This window comes from Drosophila suzukii, chromosome 3 (genome assembly GCF_043229965.1).
Source record: "Drosophila suzukii chromosome 3, CBGP_Dsuzu_IsoJpt1.0, whole genome shotgun sequence".
Taxonomy (NCBI): Eukaryota; Metazoa; Arthropoda; class Insecta; order Diptera; family Drosophilidae; genus Drosophila; species Drosophila suzukii.
Window position 1 is genome coordinate 15,639,570 of NC_092082.1, and position 17,827 is coordinate 15,657,396.

Here is a 17,827-nt window from a genome sequence, read left to right on the forward strand (position 1 = left end):
TCAACGAAACTTAGGAAATTAAAGGGGCAACTTAGGAAGAAACAACTCAAGAAAACTAATTAATAACCAAGGATTTAAGGCATAGAAGTTGAAAAATAAATTGTTTGAAATATTTGCAATAGTTTCTTAACAAGAGAATTTATCATAAGTAAAATATGCAGAATTTTCAAATTTTTTTTGTCAAATTTTCTTCTTGGATTTGCTTGTTGCCTCATTTTGCAACACAATAATATTGTTATTCTTAATATTTTTTTGGTTTTTGTTTGGCATAGAACGAAACAACTAAATATGAACAAATAACGATTTTATTTTGTAAACAGTTTCAATTTGAAACTTCATACATGTTTGTGAATTTCTGAATTTTTGTATTATTTATTTTAGTATTTGTGACGTTTGAGTCAGTTTTAGTTACCTTTTAGAGACCTTTTCCGAAACACACCTTCAATGGATTGAGAAAACAGAACGGAATGCGTGCACACGTATGCAATGACGCATTAGTACGAAATTATAGAACAATTAAATAGGTTTTCAATCAAGAATTGAATTGAAGTTTGTTTTGTTTGGGTTTGTTTTTGCTCAACACGAAATCGAAATCGAAATACAAATCGAAATCATCGAAAATTATCAGAACGAACTCAAGCGGTAAGGAACTGAAATCGAACAAAGGGTAACGGAACGAACACCGTTTGGCACAATGAAGAGACACACTGAACATGACACTGATCTGGGTTGGGATCGAGCTGAAGTACGAGATATAGGTGTGGAGTATCTGTATCTGTGGCTGTATCTTTTTCTGTATCTGTGTAGTGGTGAGGGTGTCTGGGATGTATGAACGTATCGGCGGTGATGGTGACGAATGCTCTACAACTGTCTAGATTCCAAAGGAGTTACGAAAGGATACGATGCGGGCTACTGCCGGAAAAACGCGTTCGAATCACTTATGTTTACGCATCTACTACACAGACACAAGCACTATGTTTCAGTTCGGATCGGATGGGACCTACAATCGAATTTTTCTCAATTCAATCTCAATCTCATTATCATTACAATTTCAATTTTTAGTAAGGGAGTTCTCCCCAGAGTTTTTTCTTTAGATTTGGGCAATTTTCACTGTACAGGTTTGGATAAAGTATATATGGCATGTATGGTATATATATAGTACTACATTTTAGCACATGAGATACTTGTATTCTAAATGTTATAGACAACCAAAACGAACAAAGGAAGCACGAACAAAACTCAACTCAACGAAAGCATATATAGTTACACTCAAGAAATCATAAATAGGAATGAAGTAAATGAAGGCCTGAGACAGATTTATATAGAGATAGATAGAGAGAGATAGGATGAGGAAGTATGGGTATCAAGGAGGATCAGTAATACTCAAAAACATCAACTAACGGAATGGAAATGTAAGTGGATATACTTCGTAATAGTCATAATGGTAATTGGTAATTGGTAATTGGTAATAATAACTGCTTGGATCACATCGTACAAACAACACAAAAGACCGGCTCTTAGCTGGCGGATCGGTAATGGATCGGCTTGGACTTACCTGTTATGGAGCATAGCAGTCGCAGGGTGGGCGTGTTGCCCGAGTACTGATTGATCATCCCCTGGCTGTGAGCCTTGGGGGCGGGCATGCTGAGGGTGATGGCCTTGTGGAATTTACGGCGCCGCGGCTCGACCGTAACAATCGGCGATACGGCCACACCGCGACCCAAAAGCTTGGCTGTGAGATCGGGATCGACCGGCTGGGCCTAGAACGAGTGTAACGGATTTCGATTGGCACTATAGACAAAAATCGATTTACCGGCCACGCTTATACACAATACACACAATCATGAGATGAACGAAAAAAACGGAAACTTAACCAAAATTTACAAACAAAAGTTTACATACGAAATATATGCGCTTCTTGTCTGTCATAAGGAAACAAGAAAAACAAATAAAATGAAATGAGTCTTTTGGGCTAAATGGTGAACATTATCGATTCGATTACACTTAGTTTTTCAGTTTTTGTGCTTTTGTACAATGCTTATAAGTCGGATGTTTATGCATATCGTTTTCATGGTTGTTGTATTGAGCAATTGCATGTTTCAGTTAAATTACAGCATAAGTTAACTACAAACGATAACAATGTTCGAGCCCATTTATGTCCCAATAAATTTAGTTATCAAAAAAACTCTGTCTACAACTGAAGAGCTAGAAAGGTAACGCAAAATTTTATATAGAATGTACAGAACTCAGATAAGGAAAGTAAAATTATTGAAAATGTAGAAATTTACAGATATCAGTTAAATGCAAATAAAACGTGCGAAAATTTTAACTCATGAGTGGGGCCATTATAAAATCGTTTTTTGCTTACGGCATGGCTAAAATGTTACAACTTCGTTAGGCACTCCAAACCGGACCCAATTGTAACTCTCTAAGTATTTTCACCTCTTCTCTTTTCTTTTTTGAAAAAGCAATTGAATGAAAAGTAATCAAATGAAAAGTAATTAAAACAGTTTCATTGGCATAAAGTTTTTGTCGAACTAAATTTATTGGGTAGTACTGCATTTCAGAGAACTTGTAAGTATAATCTTATGCATAAGTAGATAATAATCATAAATAATGTATGAATAGTTAAGAGTAGTTAGCATATAGGTATCAATGTATCATAATATTCGATATATGTATTTCATATGTCTTTTCAAGTTGGACAATTTCTTTTGTTCTCGCTGTTTATAAGCTTGCCGAAAATCTGCGATCTGACAGACTTGGCTTGATCCATGATCAAATTCAATCGGTTCATATAATTGTATTATTGTATGTCACTGTTTTGCATAGCATTCGTGATTAGGTTAGCATGAGGATACCGATTCCACAATGGCTCCATAAGCAAAGTGCCGTAAAGTTATTAAGTGTGTCTCAATATAATCAAACAAAGTGCACATATTTCATACGAGTAATAACATTTGGAAAAGACAGCTCCGAAGATCGTTTACAATGGTTTTAGTTGGGTAATTAGTTCCATTCGGACTACTGTAAACGAACTTCAGGCATTTGGATCTACCATATTTCACTACACAGGATTTAGGGGCGGGTTAACATAGACGGTTATTAGTTACTGGTTGTAGGAGTACTGGTTATAAATGCTCATTTTCATTTTGGAAAACATCTTTTGCATTCTATTTTGATATTCTTTGGGGAAGTTGTAGATTAAATGCTCGAGTATATATGCCGACCGATAACGTATTTGTTTTGGATTTCTTCTTTTCGTATTCTCAGTTTAAGATTAGATATAATTGCCCTGGTTTATTTACCAGATAAGCGAGAAGCGCTTCTTCTTGGGCACATGGTTAACGCTTATTTTGCGTAACTTCTCAGGCGCAACGCCCTTGCGCGGTTTAAAGAGGTTTACCTGTAAGCCGACTTTGATCTTCTTGGTGAGCGCTCCCTGTGGGAAGACGGCCTGCACCTGTGGCACCACGGTGCTGGACACCATGCCGCCCTCTGGTCCAATGGCATGGACCTCCTGGCGAATGCGCGACACGACGGCAAAGTACTGGGGGAAGTCATAGGTGACGAAGCGGCAGACATGGTTGCCAGCCTGCTCCTCCAGTTGGGCAATCTCTGTGGCAATGAGTTCCAGTTATAGACCAGGGCTACGATAATACTACATTCTCACTCACCCTCTGGCTCGAAGCACTGCTGCAGGACATCGTGTATGATCTCCTCGGAGTTGTCGATGGTGTGCTCCCGCCATGTTTCCCCGTTGTCCGAGCGCAGGATTATGATCTCGCGCTCCTTGCCGCGCAGCGAGGCAAAGTGCGGCACCTCCATTATCACCGGTCCAATGAACTTGGTGGAGCAAGGACCCAGTTCCAGGACACGACTGGCCAGGGCCTCACCCTCCATCAACTGGGGCGGATGCATGGTGCGCTGCGGCTTCACATAGCGACAGGTGACCCTGGTCGGCTGACAGGTGGACCTCGAGGGGATGATCATGCGGACGCCACTGTGCCGACAGCCTCGCATGGCTCCTCCACGGGCATCGACCAGGAAGGAAACCAGGAAGCTCTTCCAGCTCAGCTTGCGGCTGCAAAGGAACCGGAAATTAGTTTAAAAATCAAAATGGACCATGATATTATCAAGATATTATATTTTACAAAAAGATATCCCTCTCAATGATAGGCAACATATTAATACCAATAAAATTATCTAAGATAAAAAAGCTAGAGTTGAATTAAATTGTGATAGTTTGATCTTTACTTAAATAAGATCATAATGATTTTAAGACAAGATTAAACTAAGTACGACATACTAAAACTGGGTTCTTTAAGTCAAATTTAATAAGGTGCTTTAAAAGAGTTACTACCTTAATCTAAGAATGACTTGAACATATAATCATTTTATCAAGCAAAAAAAAAACAACCAATATTAATTTAATAGGACCCCAGCCCAAAAACTCACCCCACATGCGGCGGCTCATCGTGACCAGATCCATTGGCAATGTACACCCCGTCCACAGTGGCCTTGGGTGAGCTGCCATACACCTGCGTCTTGTGGGGACTGATCACCTCCTCGCCGATGGTGGGCGGAACTCCAGAGGCATACTCTGTGCTCTGGGTCATCCGGTTGGAGTCCATGCGCTCGTCACGGGTCACATCGATCGGTAGCGAGTCGTCGCCTAGGGATTTCATTTCGTCAACGGTCAAATAGCGGTATGGTTGATCTGATAGCATATTGTCTTCGCCTAGAGTTTTGATTCGATTTCGATGCGATTCGAGGGCATTCCGCAGCATTTGCATTTTGTTTAAGCACAAGACAGTCCAATTGGCCATATAGCGTTGTAGTTGTTGTTGATATTATTATTGTTGTTTGGTGTTGTTGGTTGTTGTTAAAGTGTTGGAATTGTTGTTGATTGGTTGGTTTTTGTTGAGTTGCAGATGAGAGCGCAGTGCATTGAAAGTAGAAGAATGCAAATGAGTTTGATTTTAGTTACAAAATTTCGTAAGTTGTACATGCTTCATTTTATAATCGTTATAATAAATATATATATATATATTGGTGATATAAAGCTAGCATGACTATTAAATAGGAGCATATTACATGGATACGATAACAGTGGTGGTATAGATACAGACACAGAAGAGTACATTTTTCATGCCGCGGTTTCAAGCAAATTCGGTTTTAATTTTCCTCGGCCTAATTCTGACAACCCAGTCAAAAGACTCTAGGTTTATTTGGGTAATGTATTCTATAAAGTCTGATGTTTGTCTATAATTATTTCGAAGATTGGTTTTTTAAGATTGATGAGTACTGTTACATAAGTACATAGGTAAGTAAAGTCGAACTTCTAATGTATATACTTTATTGTGTTTTAAAATTGATACATTTTTATCTTCAGTCATAATTTGGTTCTATAGGTTATTGAAACGGAATTCCATTCCCTAATACTTTCGTTTCCCTATTATTTGGTCATATAGTCATTGAGATTATTTTAAATAAATATATAGAAAAGCAAGGAGTGAGTTGAGAGTTATTACTCCTTTGCCCAATTACAACGTCAAGAAATAGTTTACATTTGTACATCGTAGCTCCATATAAAGTGCCATGAGTACGCCAAACTTTGGTGGCCAATTCAGCAAGCCAATCACGATCCAATCACAGCCAATTAGTGCACTTTATAACGGCCAGCACTTAAGATAGAAATACGAATACGAGTATACGGTTACGGATACGGATAGGGTTTTCCAAGTGGCCCTGGGCACTTACTGGAGACACAGAGTTTGTCGCCCTGGTAGTACGGCAGATAGACCGGGCCAAAGCCGTACTCGTAGCCAGCGTCCAGTTGCCAGTTAGTGTCGCCTGACACACACATGAAAGAGCGGGGATTCACTTAAGACTATCATAAACTATGTAAACTATGTAATCTATGGGTAGTGCTCAGTGTCTGTGTGCTGGCTGACTAGCTGGGCGGTGATCTTGTGATCTTGTGGCTTATGGTTAGGGTTTAAGTGTACTATTGGGAAATACGTACCGCCCTCTTCCTCGGAGTCGGACATGAAGGACTCATGCATGGCCTCGGGAGCCACCACGCGGTACTTCTCTTCGGCTTGGGCAGGAGCAGCGGCTGCCTCGTCCTCCTTGGTGATGGTCTTCAACGAGTCCAGAACACTTATGTATCCCAGCTTGCGGGCAATGTGCAGGGGCGTCTGTCCGTTGACCGTCTGGGCATTGGCATTAGCCTTGTGCTCCAGGAGGAGGTTGACAATATGGCAATGGCCCTGCTGGGCGGTCTGATGAAGTGGAGTGTATCCAATCGAGGTGGCCGCATCCACATTGGCGCCATTCTGCAGAAGGAAACGCACCATGTTGGCCTGTCCAAAGTGAGAGGCAACATGCAGGGGAGTGTAACCCGCCTTGGTGGCCATGTCGATATTGGCTCCATTCTTCTCCAGAATCTCGGCCACATTCACATTATCCTCCTGGGCACACAGGTGCATGGGTGTCAGGCCATTCTTGGCCGGGTGATTGACGGCGGCCTTGTGCTCGATCAGCAGATTGGAGATCTCGGCATGACCCTCCTGGCTGCTCAAGTGCAGTGGGGTGAATCCGGCCTTGCTCTCGGCATTGGCCAAAGCACCGTACTCCAGCAGGGTAGTGGCTATATCCATCTGATTCTTCCGTGCCGCAATATGGAGCGGGGTGTGTCCATTCTTGGCCGTGGCATGTGGGCTGGCTCCCTTCTCCAATAGCAACAGGGCAACCGCCTGGTTGTTATAGTGGCATGCCACATGCAATGGAGTGACCCCATTCTTGCCCTGCGCATCCACATCCGCCTCCTTCTGGAGCAGCAGCTGGGCCACCTTGATGTGTCCATACTTGGCCGTCAAGTGGAGTGGCGTGAATCCCTTCTTGGTGGCGGAGTCCAAGGCGGCGCCGTTCTCAATCAGCACAGCGGCCACCTACAGAAAGTTACAAAGAAGTCACATAAATAAGATTACCAGGTAATCTCACAGCAATACGTGCCAAAAATCAAGTTACCAAAATTTCTCACAAAAAATCATAATACCAAAATAATTAATAAAAAAAAGAGTTGCAACATTTATTCGAAAACAAAACGCCAAAAAGAGACAATAACACAAGAGTCAAAGAAACAACTCATAATAATAATACCGATACAAGTACAAAACCAAGAGGCTGGATAAAAAACTTAAAATCAAATGAAAAACTCCCGATGGCGTATCCAAAAAAGCTGCATCAGGTAAACGGTGTCGATGTGGTCGGCGATCTTTTTCGAAATCAGGTCTTTTACCTCATCCTGGCCTTCCTTGGCGGCGATGTGCAGTGCCGTGTACAAGTCCTTGGTGGTGGCGTCCACCTGGGCGCCGTGCTGGAGGAGGAGCATCACGATGTCCACGTTTCCAAGCCGCGAGGCAATGTGCAGCGGCGTCTGCTGCTCCCGGGCACGGGCGTCCACCTGTGCGCCATTGCGCAGCAGGATGCGAATGATGTCGGTCTGAAATGGGTCAGGTGGAAAAGCAAAGAGAGTTACATATCTATCTACAGATGTGGTGTATCTTAACTTTTAGGTTTGTATTTTAGTTATAGCTTTACTACGAATACCACAGAAGGCTTCTTTGGAAATAATAAGTTAGAAACATAACAAATTGGATAGTATATCGACCTTTTAGGTAGTCGTTATATAAGAATGTAGGAAGAAAACTTGATTTTTGTTTCCATCGAAATATCTTATTAAAAAGATGTTAATTCTACATCGATATAAGGGGCTCATAACTGGTGTAGTTTTAAAAAATATAATAGGAAATAAAGAAATATTAAGAAAATGAGATATAGTTGCTAAACTCCCGTATTATTAATCAAGATATTATCCGAAAATATATTAATGTACTAAATCGGATAGCAAGAAAGAAGAAGTTAAGTCTCGACAATAATAATAGCCCTAATTTTATTAGATTACTCAGATCAGATATCATCAGAATAGGTATTTTTTAAAGATTCTTAATGGATTTTTAGCTATTTTTCGCATAATAATAATAATAGTTTTTTTTTCTAAGCCCCAATCATTTCTTAACTCACCTGGTTAGCCCTGGCGGCCAAGTGCAGTGGAGTCTCGCCGCGCACAGTGGGCACATCGGGACTGGCATCGTGCTGCAGCAGATAGATGACGATGTTCATGCAGCCCATGAAGGCGGCCACATGGAGCGGAGTGAGTCCGCTCTCCGTGGTGGCACTGATGCTGGCCCCATGTCGCAGGAGCAGCTCCACCACCTTCAAGCGATTCTTCTTGCAGGCAATGTGCAACGGGGTGAACCCATTCAAGGCCCTTGCATTGGCATCTGCATTCCGATCCAGTAGAAGCTTAGCCACCCTCACGTGACCACAGTGGGCGGCCACATGAAGGGCGGTCAGATAGTCGACGGTCACCTCGTCAACGGGAGCACGATGGTACAACAGGATGCGGGCGGCATCCACGTGCTCACCCTGGGCGGCCATATGGAGGGGTGCCAAACCGTTCTTGGTCTTGGCAGAGATGGGAGCTCCCCTCTCGAGCAGCATGTCCACCACTTGCTCGTGTCCCGAGCGAGCGGCACAGTGGAGCGGAGTGAGTCCGTCCCGGGTCTTGGCCTCGATGTTACCACCCTTTTCCAGGAGCAGCGATACCATGTTGGTCTTGCCCCATTTGGCGGCCACGTGGAGCGGACTAATGTTGTGCTTGGCCGAGTAGTTGACATCGGCTCCCTTTTGGATGAGCAAGTTTGCGATGTTCTGGTTGCCATAGTGAGAGGCAATGTGGAGAGGTGTGAAGCCCGACTTGGAGGTCACGTCCGGATTGTGGTCGTTCTGGAAGGAGGGGATTCGATTCAAGTTAGTCGTTGTTTTCTATTGAAGATGGGAGAGTGATAGGAAGTGCAATTCTTAAGTGGTACTTACATCTAGCAGCAGGGTTGCTGCTTTGACATCGTCCTTTTTGGCGGCAATGTGCAGCGCTGGAAGCCTGACCTTTCCCCGGGTGTCGCTCTCGAGGAGCACGGCGACCACCTTGTCGTGACCCTGCTGCATGGCCACCGCCAGCGGGGTGAAGCCATCCTCGGTGGCCAAACTCTGGTTGGCCCCGTTCGACAAAAGGAGACGAACCACCGCATCGTGGTTCTCCTGGGCGGCCATGTAGAGGGGAGTGAATCCATTCTGGGATTGCACATTCACGGAGGCGTTGTGCTCCAGCAGCAGCTTCACCACCTCCTCCTGCCCAGCCAATGAGGCGATGTGGAGGGCGGTGTTGCCCTTCTTGGTGGCACTGTCCACAATCGCCCCTCGACGAAGCAGTTCCGAGACGACGTGGATGTGGCCATCCTTGGAAGCCAGGTGCAGGGCATTTAAGCCATTCTGAGGAGAATTCATCAAGTTTAAGTAGGAATCTACATTGGGGTATAGATATCATGTTAACTCACCGCATTGCTGGTATTGATGTCAATGTTGTTCTTCAAATGCTCGAGCACTCGCTCCAAATTTCCAGCGCGAGCGGCACGCAGGAAGGAAGTGTTTCCATCGCCCTAAAAAGTGCAGAAACGAACTTTCAGTTAGTTGAGTGTCTTTAAATACTTTTAGTGATTCTAGAATCCGAGATTTTTAAAGATCGCAAGTTTATTTCACAAAAGTAGCTTAATAGGAATTTAAATATTTATACATGAATACATTTTAATTATTTGTTCTCCAATTTTTTTTTATTTTACACTTACGTCCGATTTCTCAATGTCATGTTAGCTTTAACCATTGAGTTTGAGCCGATTTCTCAATGTCATGTTAACTTTTTTCGTTAAGTTAAATTCCTTTTTTGGAATCATTTAGTTTCTCAATATCATGTTAGTGTTTATCTGACTGAAAACTCTTAACTAGAGGCAATGTTCTGGTTAAAATTTGACTAACGACAAAATGAAAATTTCAAAGAATAGTTAGCCTACTCTTCTTTTTCAGGTTTTAAAAACCGAATTATCCAATAAATTCTGTAAAAATTTGTGGTTTGTAAATTAACATCACATAGAAACAAAACGAATTTTTCTAATCGAACCACTAACTTCATGTTAACTTTAACTGACAAATAACTTATAGCCTTATAATGAATCGGCTCCTAATTTATCTGATAAATTGTTAATAGTAATTACCCTATAAATAGTCGGGTTGGAAAATGCAAAAGGAAAACTTCAAGGCTGTAAATAATTGGCTTTGGACTGTATTTGCGTTTATTTTTGCACAGGTATCAAATGAGGCAAAGGTCAACAAGAAGTAATTGCCAGAAGGCTTATCAACAGCAGTGCAATATATCTTTGCCATGTTGCCCCGGAAACTTAACATCTACTTTTCAGTTAGTTGCGTGTCGGTTGCGTATTCATCACCTGCCGAGTTGGTGGCAATAAAAGGGGGACTCGGAGTTTTATAGAACGTTGCTAGGTTGCGCAACTCGAAGTTTGGTGTCCCGTCAGGCAGTACAATAGTTACATATTGCCATTATGCACCTGCTCGTTTCCTCAAGTTCAATCCACGATGCGGCGGTCAAGGCGAGGGGTCACCACCCGCTTTTCCGGCTTTGGGCGCAGGTGTACGGGTAATTCGGTCTAATGGCCAACGCCCACCCACCGAAGCGAAAAACCAACCACCCACCCACCAGCTCAGCGGAGCCCAGCTGTCGATGGTGGTTTTGTTTATGTTTTTCTCCCCCAATTCTCTCCAGGATTTTCGATATCGAAAATGACGTCATGTCGCCGAGTTTTCAAACTGCAACTGGAAGTCGGCAAATCGGAAATTTTCGCACTGGAAGTAAGCGAAAAGTCGCTGGAGAGTGACCGCAGCTCAGACACCCGGTAGACCCGCTTCCTGGGCGCTAAGTCCCCTTCATATCCGCCCAATCCAATGCACTGCCCACGCATTCAACCACCCACCCACCAATCCACCCACCGTCCTTTGGCAAACAAGGAAGTGTGTGAAGGATATACTATACACAAGCGGCCCAAAAGGAAAAACTCATTTCACATGCCCTGGGCATACATACGAATTCTAAAGAACTTGTTTGCCCAGTCTACTTCCTGAACTCTGTTTGCTTGGCTGCACAAGGAAAATATATAGTATCACTAGAAATGGTTATTTTCTCTTTTACCATATGAATGGTATAATTACAAAAGGAGATGAATGAGATATAAGAAGTACACTTTAAGCGATTGTAAGTCATTTTCATACAAATTATGTTATGTTCATTTCAAGGATATCTTCAAGACTACTTAAAAACATAAGGAAAAAAATTGGAAAAGGTGGGTATTTTGAAAATCTTTTATATTATACTATGGGAAAAGTATGATGTTGTTAACAAATTAAACAAAACTTAATTATGTTATTATTCCTGTTTATATCTTTATACTAAATTCAATATCAAGATATTTAAACTCATTTCTTAACCAAAGTAAAATAATATTGTTTTAGTATTTCATCCTTTAAATTGACGTATGTAATTCTAATATCATTTTGATATACTCGGTAATCTTTTTTTTCGCCTGTAGGGCGAGGTGACTCCCAGACGTGTTCCCAAAGTTCAAAGGTTCTCGGGCTCGGCCTCGCTCCCCGTTTTCGTCATTGTATAACTAACGAGGGGCAAATTGGGTGCTCGACTAAAGGAGTTTTGCCTTGAAGTGGATTTGCTTTGAACTTGTGTGGCCAACTTGGTACTTGGCAACCAGCTTAACGCCCAATCGAAGTCCGAGTGGATGTCCTTAGCAGGAGCAACAAACAATCGCTTAATGCTGCAGCGTGTGCTGGGATGAAAGAGTGAGTCATGTAATATGGATTTTTCCCCATCTTGGCACCAGTGTCGCATGTCATCATTAGGTTTAACCTAAATCTCGATTACCTTACACTGACTGCCAACAATACACGCACGCACCACACCCAGTTCCGATTAAAGAGGACAGTGGTGTGGTAATGGTGGTGCCAGTGGTTTCTGGGAGCCACCACCTGGCTCCAGTTGCCGTTGGTTAGTACAGCAATTATTTTTAGACCATTGTTCAGGCTTAAATAGGAATCGCCTGCAACGCCCATCAACTAAATGGGGTATTTTAATGGTGTGAAAAATCAATAAGCTCCGGTGCCAATGAAAAAAGGGTTACTACCCTAAAAATCATAGTTCTATCTCTTCAAACTCCCTTGTGAAAACCCCTTTTTACCAGATTTTTCCTCAATTTCGTTGCACTTTTTCAGCCAGACAACGAAAAATCGATAATCCGCAAAATGGACGCCAACATGGCTGCCCCCCAGAATCTCCACAGTGGCCCCGAAAAGCACACCCCACATTGTGAAAACCAAGATGAAAATTTCATATTACCTGAGCTCCATTTTCGGTGACCATTTTTCAACGATTGCCAATTGGAAAATGTCCGTCTCGAGTTTATTTCTTCGATTAATTGGGTGTAGAGAAATTGTGTAAGCGGTGTATGTCGTCACTGCAGATTAGTCATATTTTTCACGGGGGCCTGGGACTTTTCTTCGCCGTTAGGTAAAGCGGAAAATTCACACTACTCGGAGATTTTTGCTCGAGACCTTTTCCCGTTCTTTTATACGCTGAATTTTTAATGCACTCCTATCGATTTTTCCTTAGACTTTATGTAAGCAATATGTACACGAGTGCATGTGGGTGTGTGCGAGAGGGTGTGTTCGTACAGGCGACCGATTCGGTTGTGTGCGTGTCAGTGTCGGTGTATGGGTGTGAATGTCTTTGGGTGTATGTGTGTGTCTGATTGGATTCCTGGCTGCTCTCACACAGTCCCTTCTGAATTCACGGTTTTCGAGGAGCAGTTTTCGTTTTTGCTGCCGTTTTCTTCGATGTTCAACTCCAGACTGGATGCGACAAGTCCTGGCCCGAGTGGTTGAAACTTCAACTGGCAGGACTTCGAAGGACCTGCGCACTCGCCCGTTCCAATTGGAACGTCCACCCCCAAAGTTCCGGGGGTAGTTCGCCCCCTGGAACCGGGACTTCGAATGGAAGTGCCAGCGGAAGCCAGTAAAAGAGGCAGGGCCCTCAACCGAACCATCACACACGTGCCCTTTGTTATTGTTGACGTTTTTAAAGACGCCAGCACGTGCTTTAAGGGAAAAAGAAACCGTTTAGGGGTCTATTGTTAAGTTGAATAGATGGTTTTAAATTAATTCAAGATACCATTTCAGAGATTCTATGGGGTAGTTTGTCATAGGGATATATACTTCCTACTAGGTTGCATTGTTTTAAAGAAATTCGAGAGACTTGGTGCATGACAAACAAAGATTTATTGCCTTTTTTTGCATAATAACCTAAACATGAAAATATTATCTCTTCGGAAAATCTATGTAATTGTTTTTTTAAGGGAGTGTTTTTCCTTGCAACACAAAACCCTTAAAAAGCTGCTACCATTTCAGAAGCTTAAAGTTACATATTTTAAAACCATTCCACCCTATTTTTCAGTCTTCAAAACCTGTTTCGAAGAAGGTCTAGTCTTAACGTCATTACATAAATCGCAATAAATAACGTGTCAATGTTAAATGTTTTTAAACCACAAATTATAGCCCTTATAAAGACAATAGCAACTTTGAACTAGATTATATTTTAAAAAATGTTTCCCATTTTTATTCTATCAATCTCTTTAATCTCTATTTTCTTTTCGGAATACCCTCTTATTTGCTTTGCAACCCAATAAGAATCCAACCATTTATACCCCCGCTCACAATGTAAACCTTTTCACGAGTTGCAATTATCCCATGCAGGGTGTAACTATAATAATAACTATCCTAACAAGACCCACATTAATCTTCCCGTTACAATGAATCCGAGGCATTAAATTCCACCGACAGTTTCAGTTAGCACATTAGACTAATTAGCTAAGTACACAGGAAAATTCATTTGGAAAACATGGAAACGGCCCAGTGGTCCTACCCCTAGATAATCTCCTGGCCCGGAACTCTGTTGACCGAGAGTAAATAAGGGCCGGGCCCAGTGCACACAATCCACAGTTGGTTGACGGCTGATGGATGACGGTTGGGTTTCCTTCCAGCTGGGGATTAACTTTTGCGCAGACGCACCGCTTCACTGGATGTTGTTTACTTCCCGTTTCGAACTCGGGTTCGGAATTCGCGCTATTCGAAAATCACACTCACACCCCGGATCCCCGGAACCCACCCCCTTTGGCACCACATTCAAAGGTCGAAAGTCCCAATCGGATGCGTGTGCATTCCCGGTCACGTTGTGCCAAGTAAGGCAAAGGCAGTGCCATTAATTCGGGTTCTTAGGGACGGGAAACCTACCCCTCTGAGAAGGAAGTGGAAGCCAAATCCACCCCTTCGAGCGGTTGCATAAAATTGCATTTCAAATTGCATCGTGACCGGGACAAATTGTGCAGTAAATAAAGGAATGGGTGGGTGTGAATCACGTTGCAGGTAATTAAATGGGCTAAAAGGGGTGGCAAACCGGCCTGCAAGGTGGCAGCCACATTTTGAATTTAATTAAAGAGAAGCCCTTTATCCCTTTCCCAAACGTTGGCCCTGTTTATTTTGTTTTTGACCAGCCGAAAAGGGGCTTTCCGTTCGCACTTTAATCCCAAAAGCCCATCGAGTTGGCCTTTATTTTGGTGGCAGGGTGGGCCCAAGATCCAAATGGCCTATTCGCATGCTACCAGGCACTTCAGCAATGTTTATACTCTCTCAATGCCATCGGCTATTGTCATTTGTGTATGGCTCAATTAATAATTCAAAGGGTTCTTCTGCCTTCGTTCACATGCAATTGATAGATTTTTAATTACATTTTCTTTCCTTGGGCTGCTTAGAGAAGCAATGAGCCCAAGGGAAAAGTGGTACTAGTTTGACATTTTAGTTTAGTTTTCTGAACTTTCAGGAGAAAATGTGTCACAGGAAGTTTGGATGAAACTAAAACGTTCTTTGGTTTAACATTCCTAATGAAATGGATGTCTTATTCTTTATAAATAATTACCATCCAAATATACATTTTTAAGAACAAATTTTAGTATAAAAACAGTGATCTTTGTTATAAAGATTTTAATTTAAACATTTCTGTAGCAATGGATTCTGTAAGCATGTACATATGTTCCTGAACACTTCACGCTTTTTCACTTTATAATAATATCTTTAAAATAAATCCCCACAAGAGTATCCATAATTCTGTGCTAGGCAAAAGTTCTTAAAACCTCCCTGTGTTTAAGTTAATATTTGTGATAGCATCGATGTCGCGAGGGCCTGTCGCCAGCAATATGATATTTCAATGACCCTCCCCGGAGCCCCTTAAAAAACAGCGTGGCAGGAATGTTTTGGGGCAATGCCTTAAGTAAATTACCAGCTAGATGAGCTGATTGCCCATAATTCTGACGACCCCAAAAAACGCAACGCAAATTGAGCACGGCAAAATCGCCATATCGTGGGTAATTCCTGGGAAATGGGAGCAGAAAATGGAAACATTTTCACCGTGTTCAGTTCACTGCACCCGAGGGGACGCAAAGTATGGCACACGCACAAAATTATGAAAAATGTAAAAAATTCACCGCACGATTCGCTGGCCAATTTGGTTGTATTTATAGGGCAACCCAAAACAGATGCCTGGGTTTTTTTTTTGGCTTTTCGGGAACGCATTACATAAATTCAAGTCCAAGGTGTCGCGAAACTTACGCCCAAACTCTGCAGCGATGGGAAGCGTTTCTTCAGCGTCTCCATTTGCCCAGATCACCCCCGGTTATTCAAACTTGTCGGGGCCAATAAATTGAAATATATACGCGTATATATCTAAATATTGTCTAGAGGGCCTCGCGCGCCAGCCGCACCGAGCGATTTGAGTCGTTTTCTGAATTATTTTCGAATGCGCCTCGTCGAACTAGAGAACCAGAGCCCCCAGAACATATGGCAATATAATAGACCCGAGAACAGAGACCTCAACCGCACATCATCGTACTAGTCCAATGTAAAGAGTGCCGCAAAGAGAACATTTAGCTAAAACATTTAGCCATGTTGGCTATTTATAAAGCCCAAACAAACCGAGAAGAAGATTGCGAAAAAGAGCTTTCTGCTCAGGACTTCCCTCGCCATAGGAGCCCCAAGATTTGATGCCCGGCGCCAGCAGGAGTTGTTAATGCCCCCGCAAGGACAACGGAAGCGCACTGCCGATGACTCACTTGGCATTGGACACAGTCGGTCCAAGGATTACAATTGCGTCATCGCTGGGATGGATTGTGATGAGATGAGATGGGCTTTACTTTCGCTCCAAGTTGTGGCCGAGATGATGCCCCGAAAGTTGTGATTCATAGTTTCTTTCAAGGATGATTTATGTTAGCTTAGATGCGATAGTTACTTCTGGGTGAAGATTGATATTATCATTGTCCAATTAGAAATAACCGCAGGAAAGGAATTTATTATTCATTTCCAAATTTTACGATATTTCCCCTTTTACTACTTTATGATAGGGTCTTATAGCATCATAAGTAAATATTAACTCATAAAACTATTAGGTTTCCATAAAGTGCCCTAACTCTCATAGAATGTCAAAATGCTTTGGGCTGATTAAGTCCTTTAGTTAAGGGAAGCTATCATTTATATCCACTTGGTTGTGACCTCCAAATGTACTTTATCATATGAACTTTAAGAAGACGATAGGGAACATAGCACAAGGCATATAAGACATACAAGCTAATTGACATTTTATGACCTCTAGGACCCTTTTAAAACAAAGTGGATAAAAAAGGATATCATGAAAATATGAAAACTTATAAAAGTCACTCTAACTTTAACGACGCCAACCCTTTCCCTCTCCCCTAGGCAAGTAGGTGTGACCTCTAATTTCGTCCCCTTGGAGTTTTGATCACGTGACTATCTATATTAGGAGGGACTAACCCATTCCCAAGTGCCCGATCCAATGATGTAATCCTCAGGAGGACTACTCACCGCACTCTGGTGTCCTGTGGGGCAGTGCTCGTGCTTGTTGGGATGGTGGTGGTGGTGCTGCTCCCGCTTGTGGTGGGCACCACCGTTGGCTCCTTCATGGTGGAATATCTGCTCGTGCTGATGCTGGAAGTACTCGTAGTGGCCCACTTGCTCCGGATGGTGCTCCGTCGGCGGTGAGTGGATCCTTGAGGGCGGGCTGTGGTGCGGAGCCTTGGGGGCGTGGCCGGTGGTGGGGTGGTGGGACTGCTTCTGCGAGTGACCACCGCCTCCACCTGATCCTCCATGATGACCACCACCACTGGTGGTGTGGTGACCATGTCCATGGCCATGGTGGTGATTGTGGGTGGGCGGCGAGGGCATGTTGTGACCGCTGTGGGGCAGATGCGACGAGTGCTGCACACCCACCTGATGTCCGTGATGGTGGGGCACATGACCTTGGGACGCCTCCATCAGCGTGGGCTGGATGTGGGTCACAAACTGGGCCATCCTGCCGCAACCTTCAACTACTGCTCCCTGTTTCTTGTTGTTTGTTTGCCTGGTTTGGGCTTAGGTAACACCTATTTAATTTTTCACTTCCTCTACGAGGGGGTTTTCAGGATTGTAGGGGAGGGGGGTGGCACTTTTATATGTATCCCAGATGTGGGAGTGGGTAGCACAAGAAACACACACACACTATGGCTGGCTTGCGGACGCGATACGGATGACGGAGGATTTGGGCTCGGAGCGTGGACAACCTTCTCGCAGGAGCAATGTCAAATGACTGACTAGGAGCAGCTACAGCTATCCCAGTTGGGCCTTAGATGCCACAGGACTCTCCACCCGCTGTCGCACCACCACCCGAGCCACTTCGGCTCCCGGTCGG

The 17,827-nt window shown here is 43.2% G+C and overlaps 1 protein-coding gene across 20 annotated transcripts in view; it reads right to left on the bottom strand.

Moving 5' to 3' along the window:
• Positions 1–17,466, bottom strand: part of LOC108006836 (ankyrin-3) — a 70,713-nt gene extending 53,247 nt beyond the window's left edge. For 6 of the 20 annotated variants that reach the window (XM_065864328.2, XM_065864325.2, XM_065864333.2 and 3 more), the window contains exons 1-11: positions 16,966–17,466; positions 9,465–9,566; positions 8,947–9,399; positions 8,092–8,856; positions 7,307–7,510; positions 6,029–6,956; positions 4,459–4,741; positions 3,678–4,084; positions 3,407–3,618; positions 1,556–1,760; positions 413–439 (exon numbers count right to left, since the gene is read on the bottom strand). In XM_065864328.2, the coding sequence (XP_065720400.2) occupies positions 413–439; positions 1,556–1,760; positions 3,407–3,618; positions 3,678–4,084; positions 4,459–4,741; positions 6,029–6,956; positions 7,307–7,510; positions 8,092–8,856; positions 8,947–9,399; positions 9,465–9,566; positions 16,966–17,451 (4,072 nt within the window). In that variant the 5' untranslated portion in view covers positions 17,452–17,466. Of the gene's footprint in view, positions 1–412; positions 440–1,555; positions 1,761–2,521; positions 3,619–3,677; positions 4,085–4,458; positions 4,742–5,763; positions 5,885–6,028; positions 6,957–7,306; positions 7,511–8,091; positions 8,857–8,946; positions 9,400–9,464; positions 9,567–12,379; positions 12,894–15,699; positions 15,966–16,965 lie in introns of those variants that run through there. The other 14 variants (XM_036815525.3, XM_036815520.3, XM_065864327.2 and 11 more) reach the window with 7 other exon arrangements.
• Between the last annotated feature and the right edge of the window lie 361 nt (positions 17,467–17,827).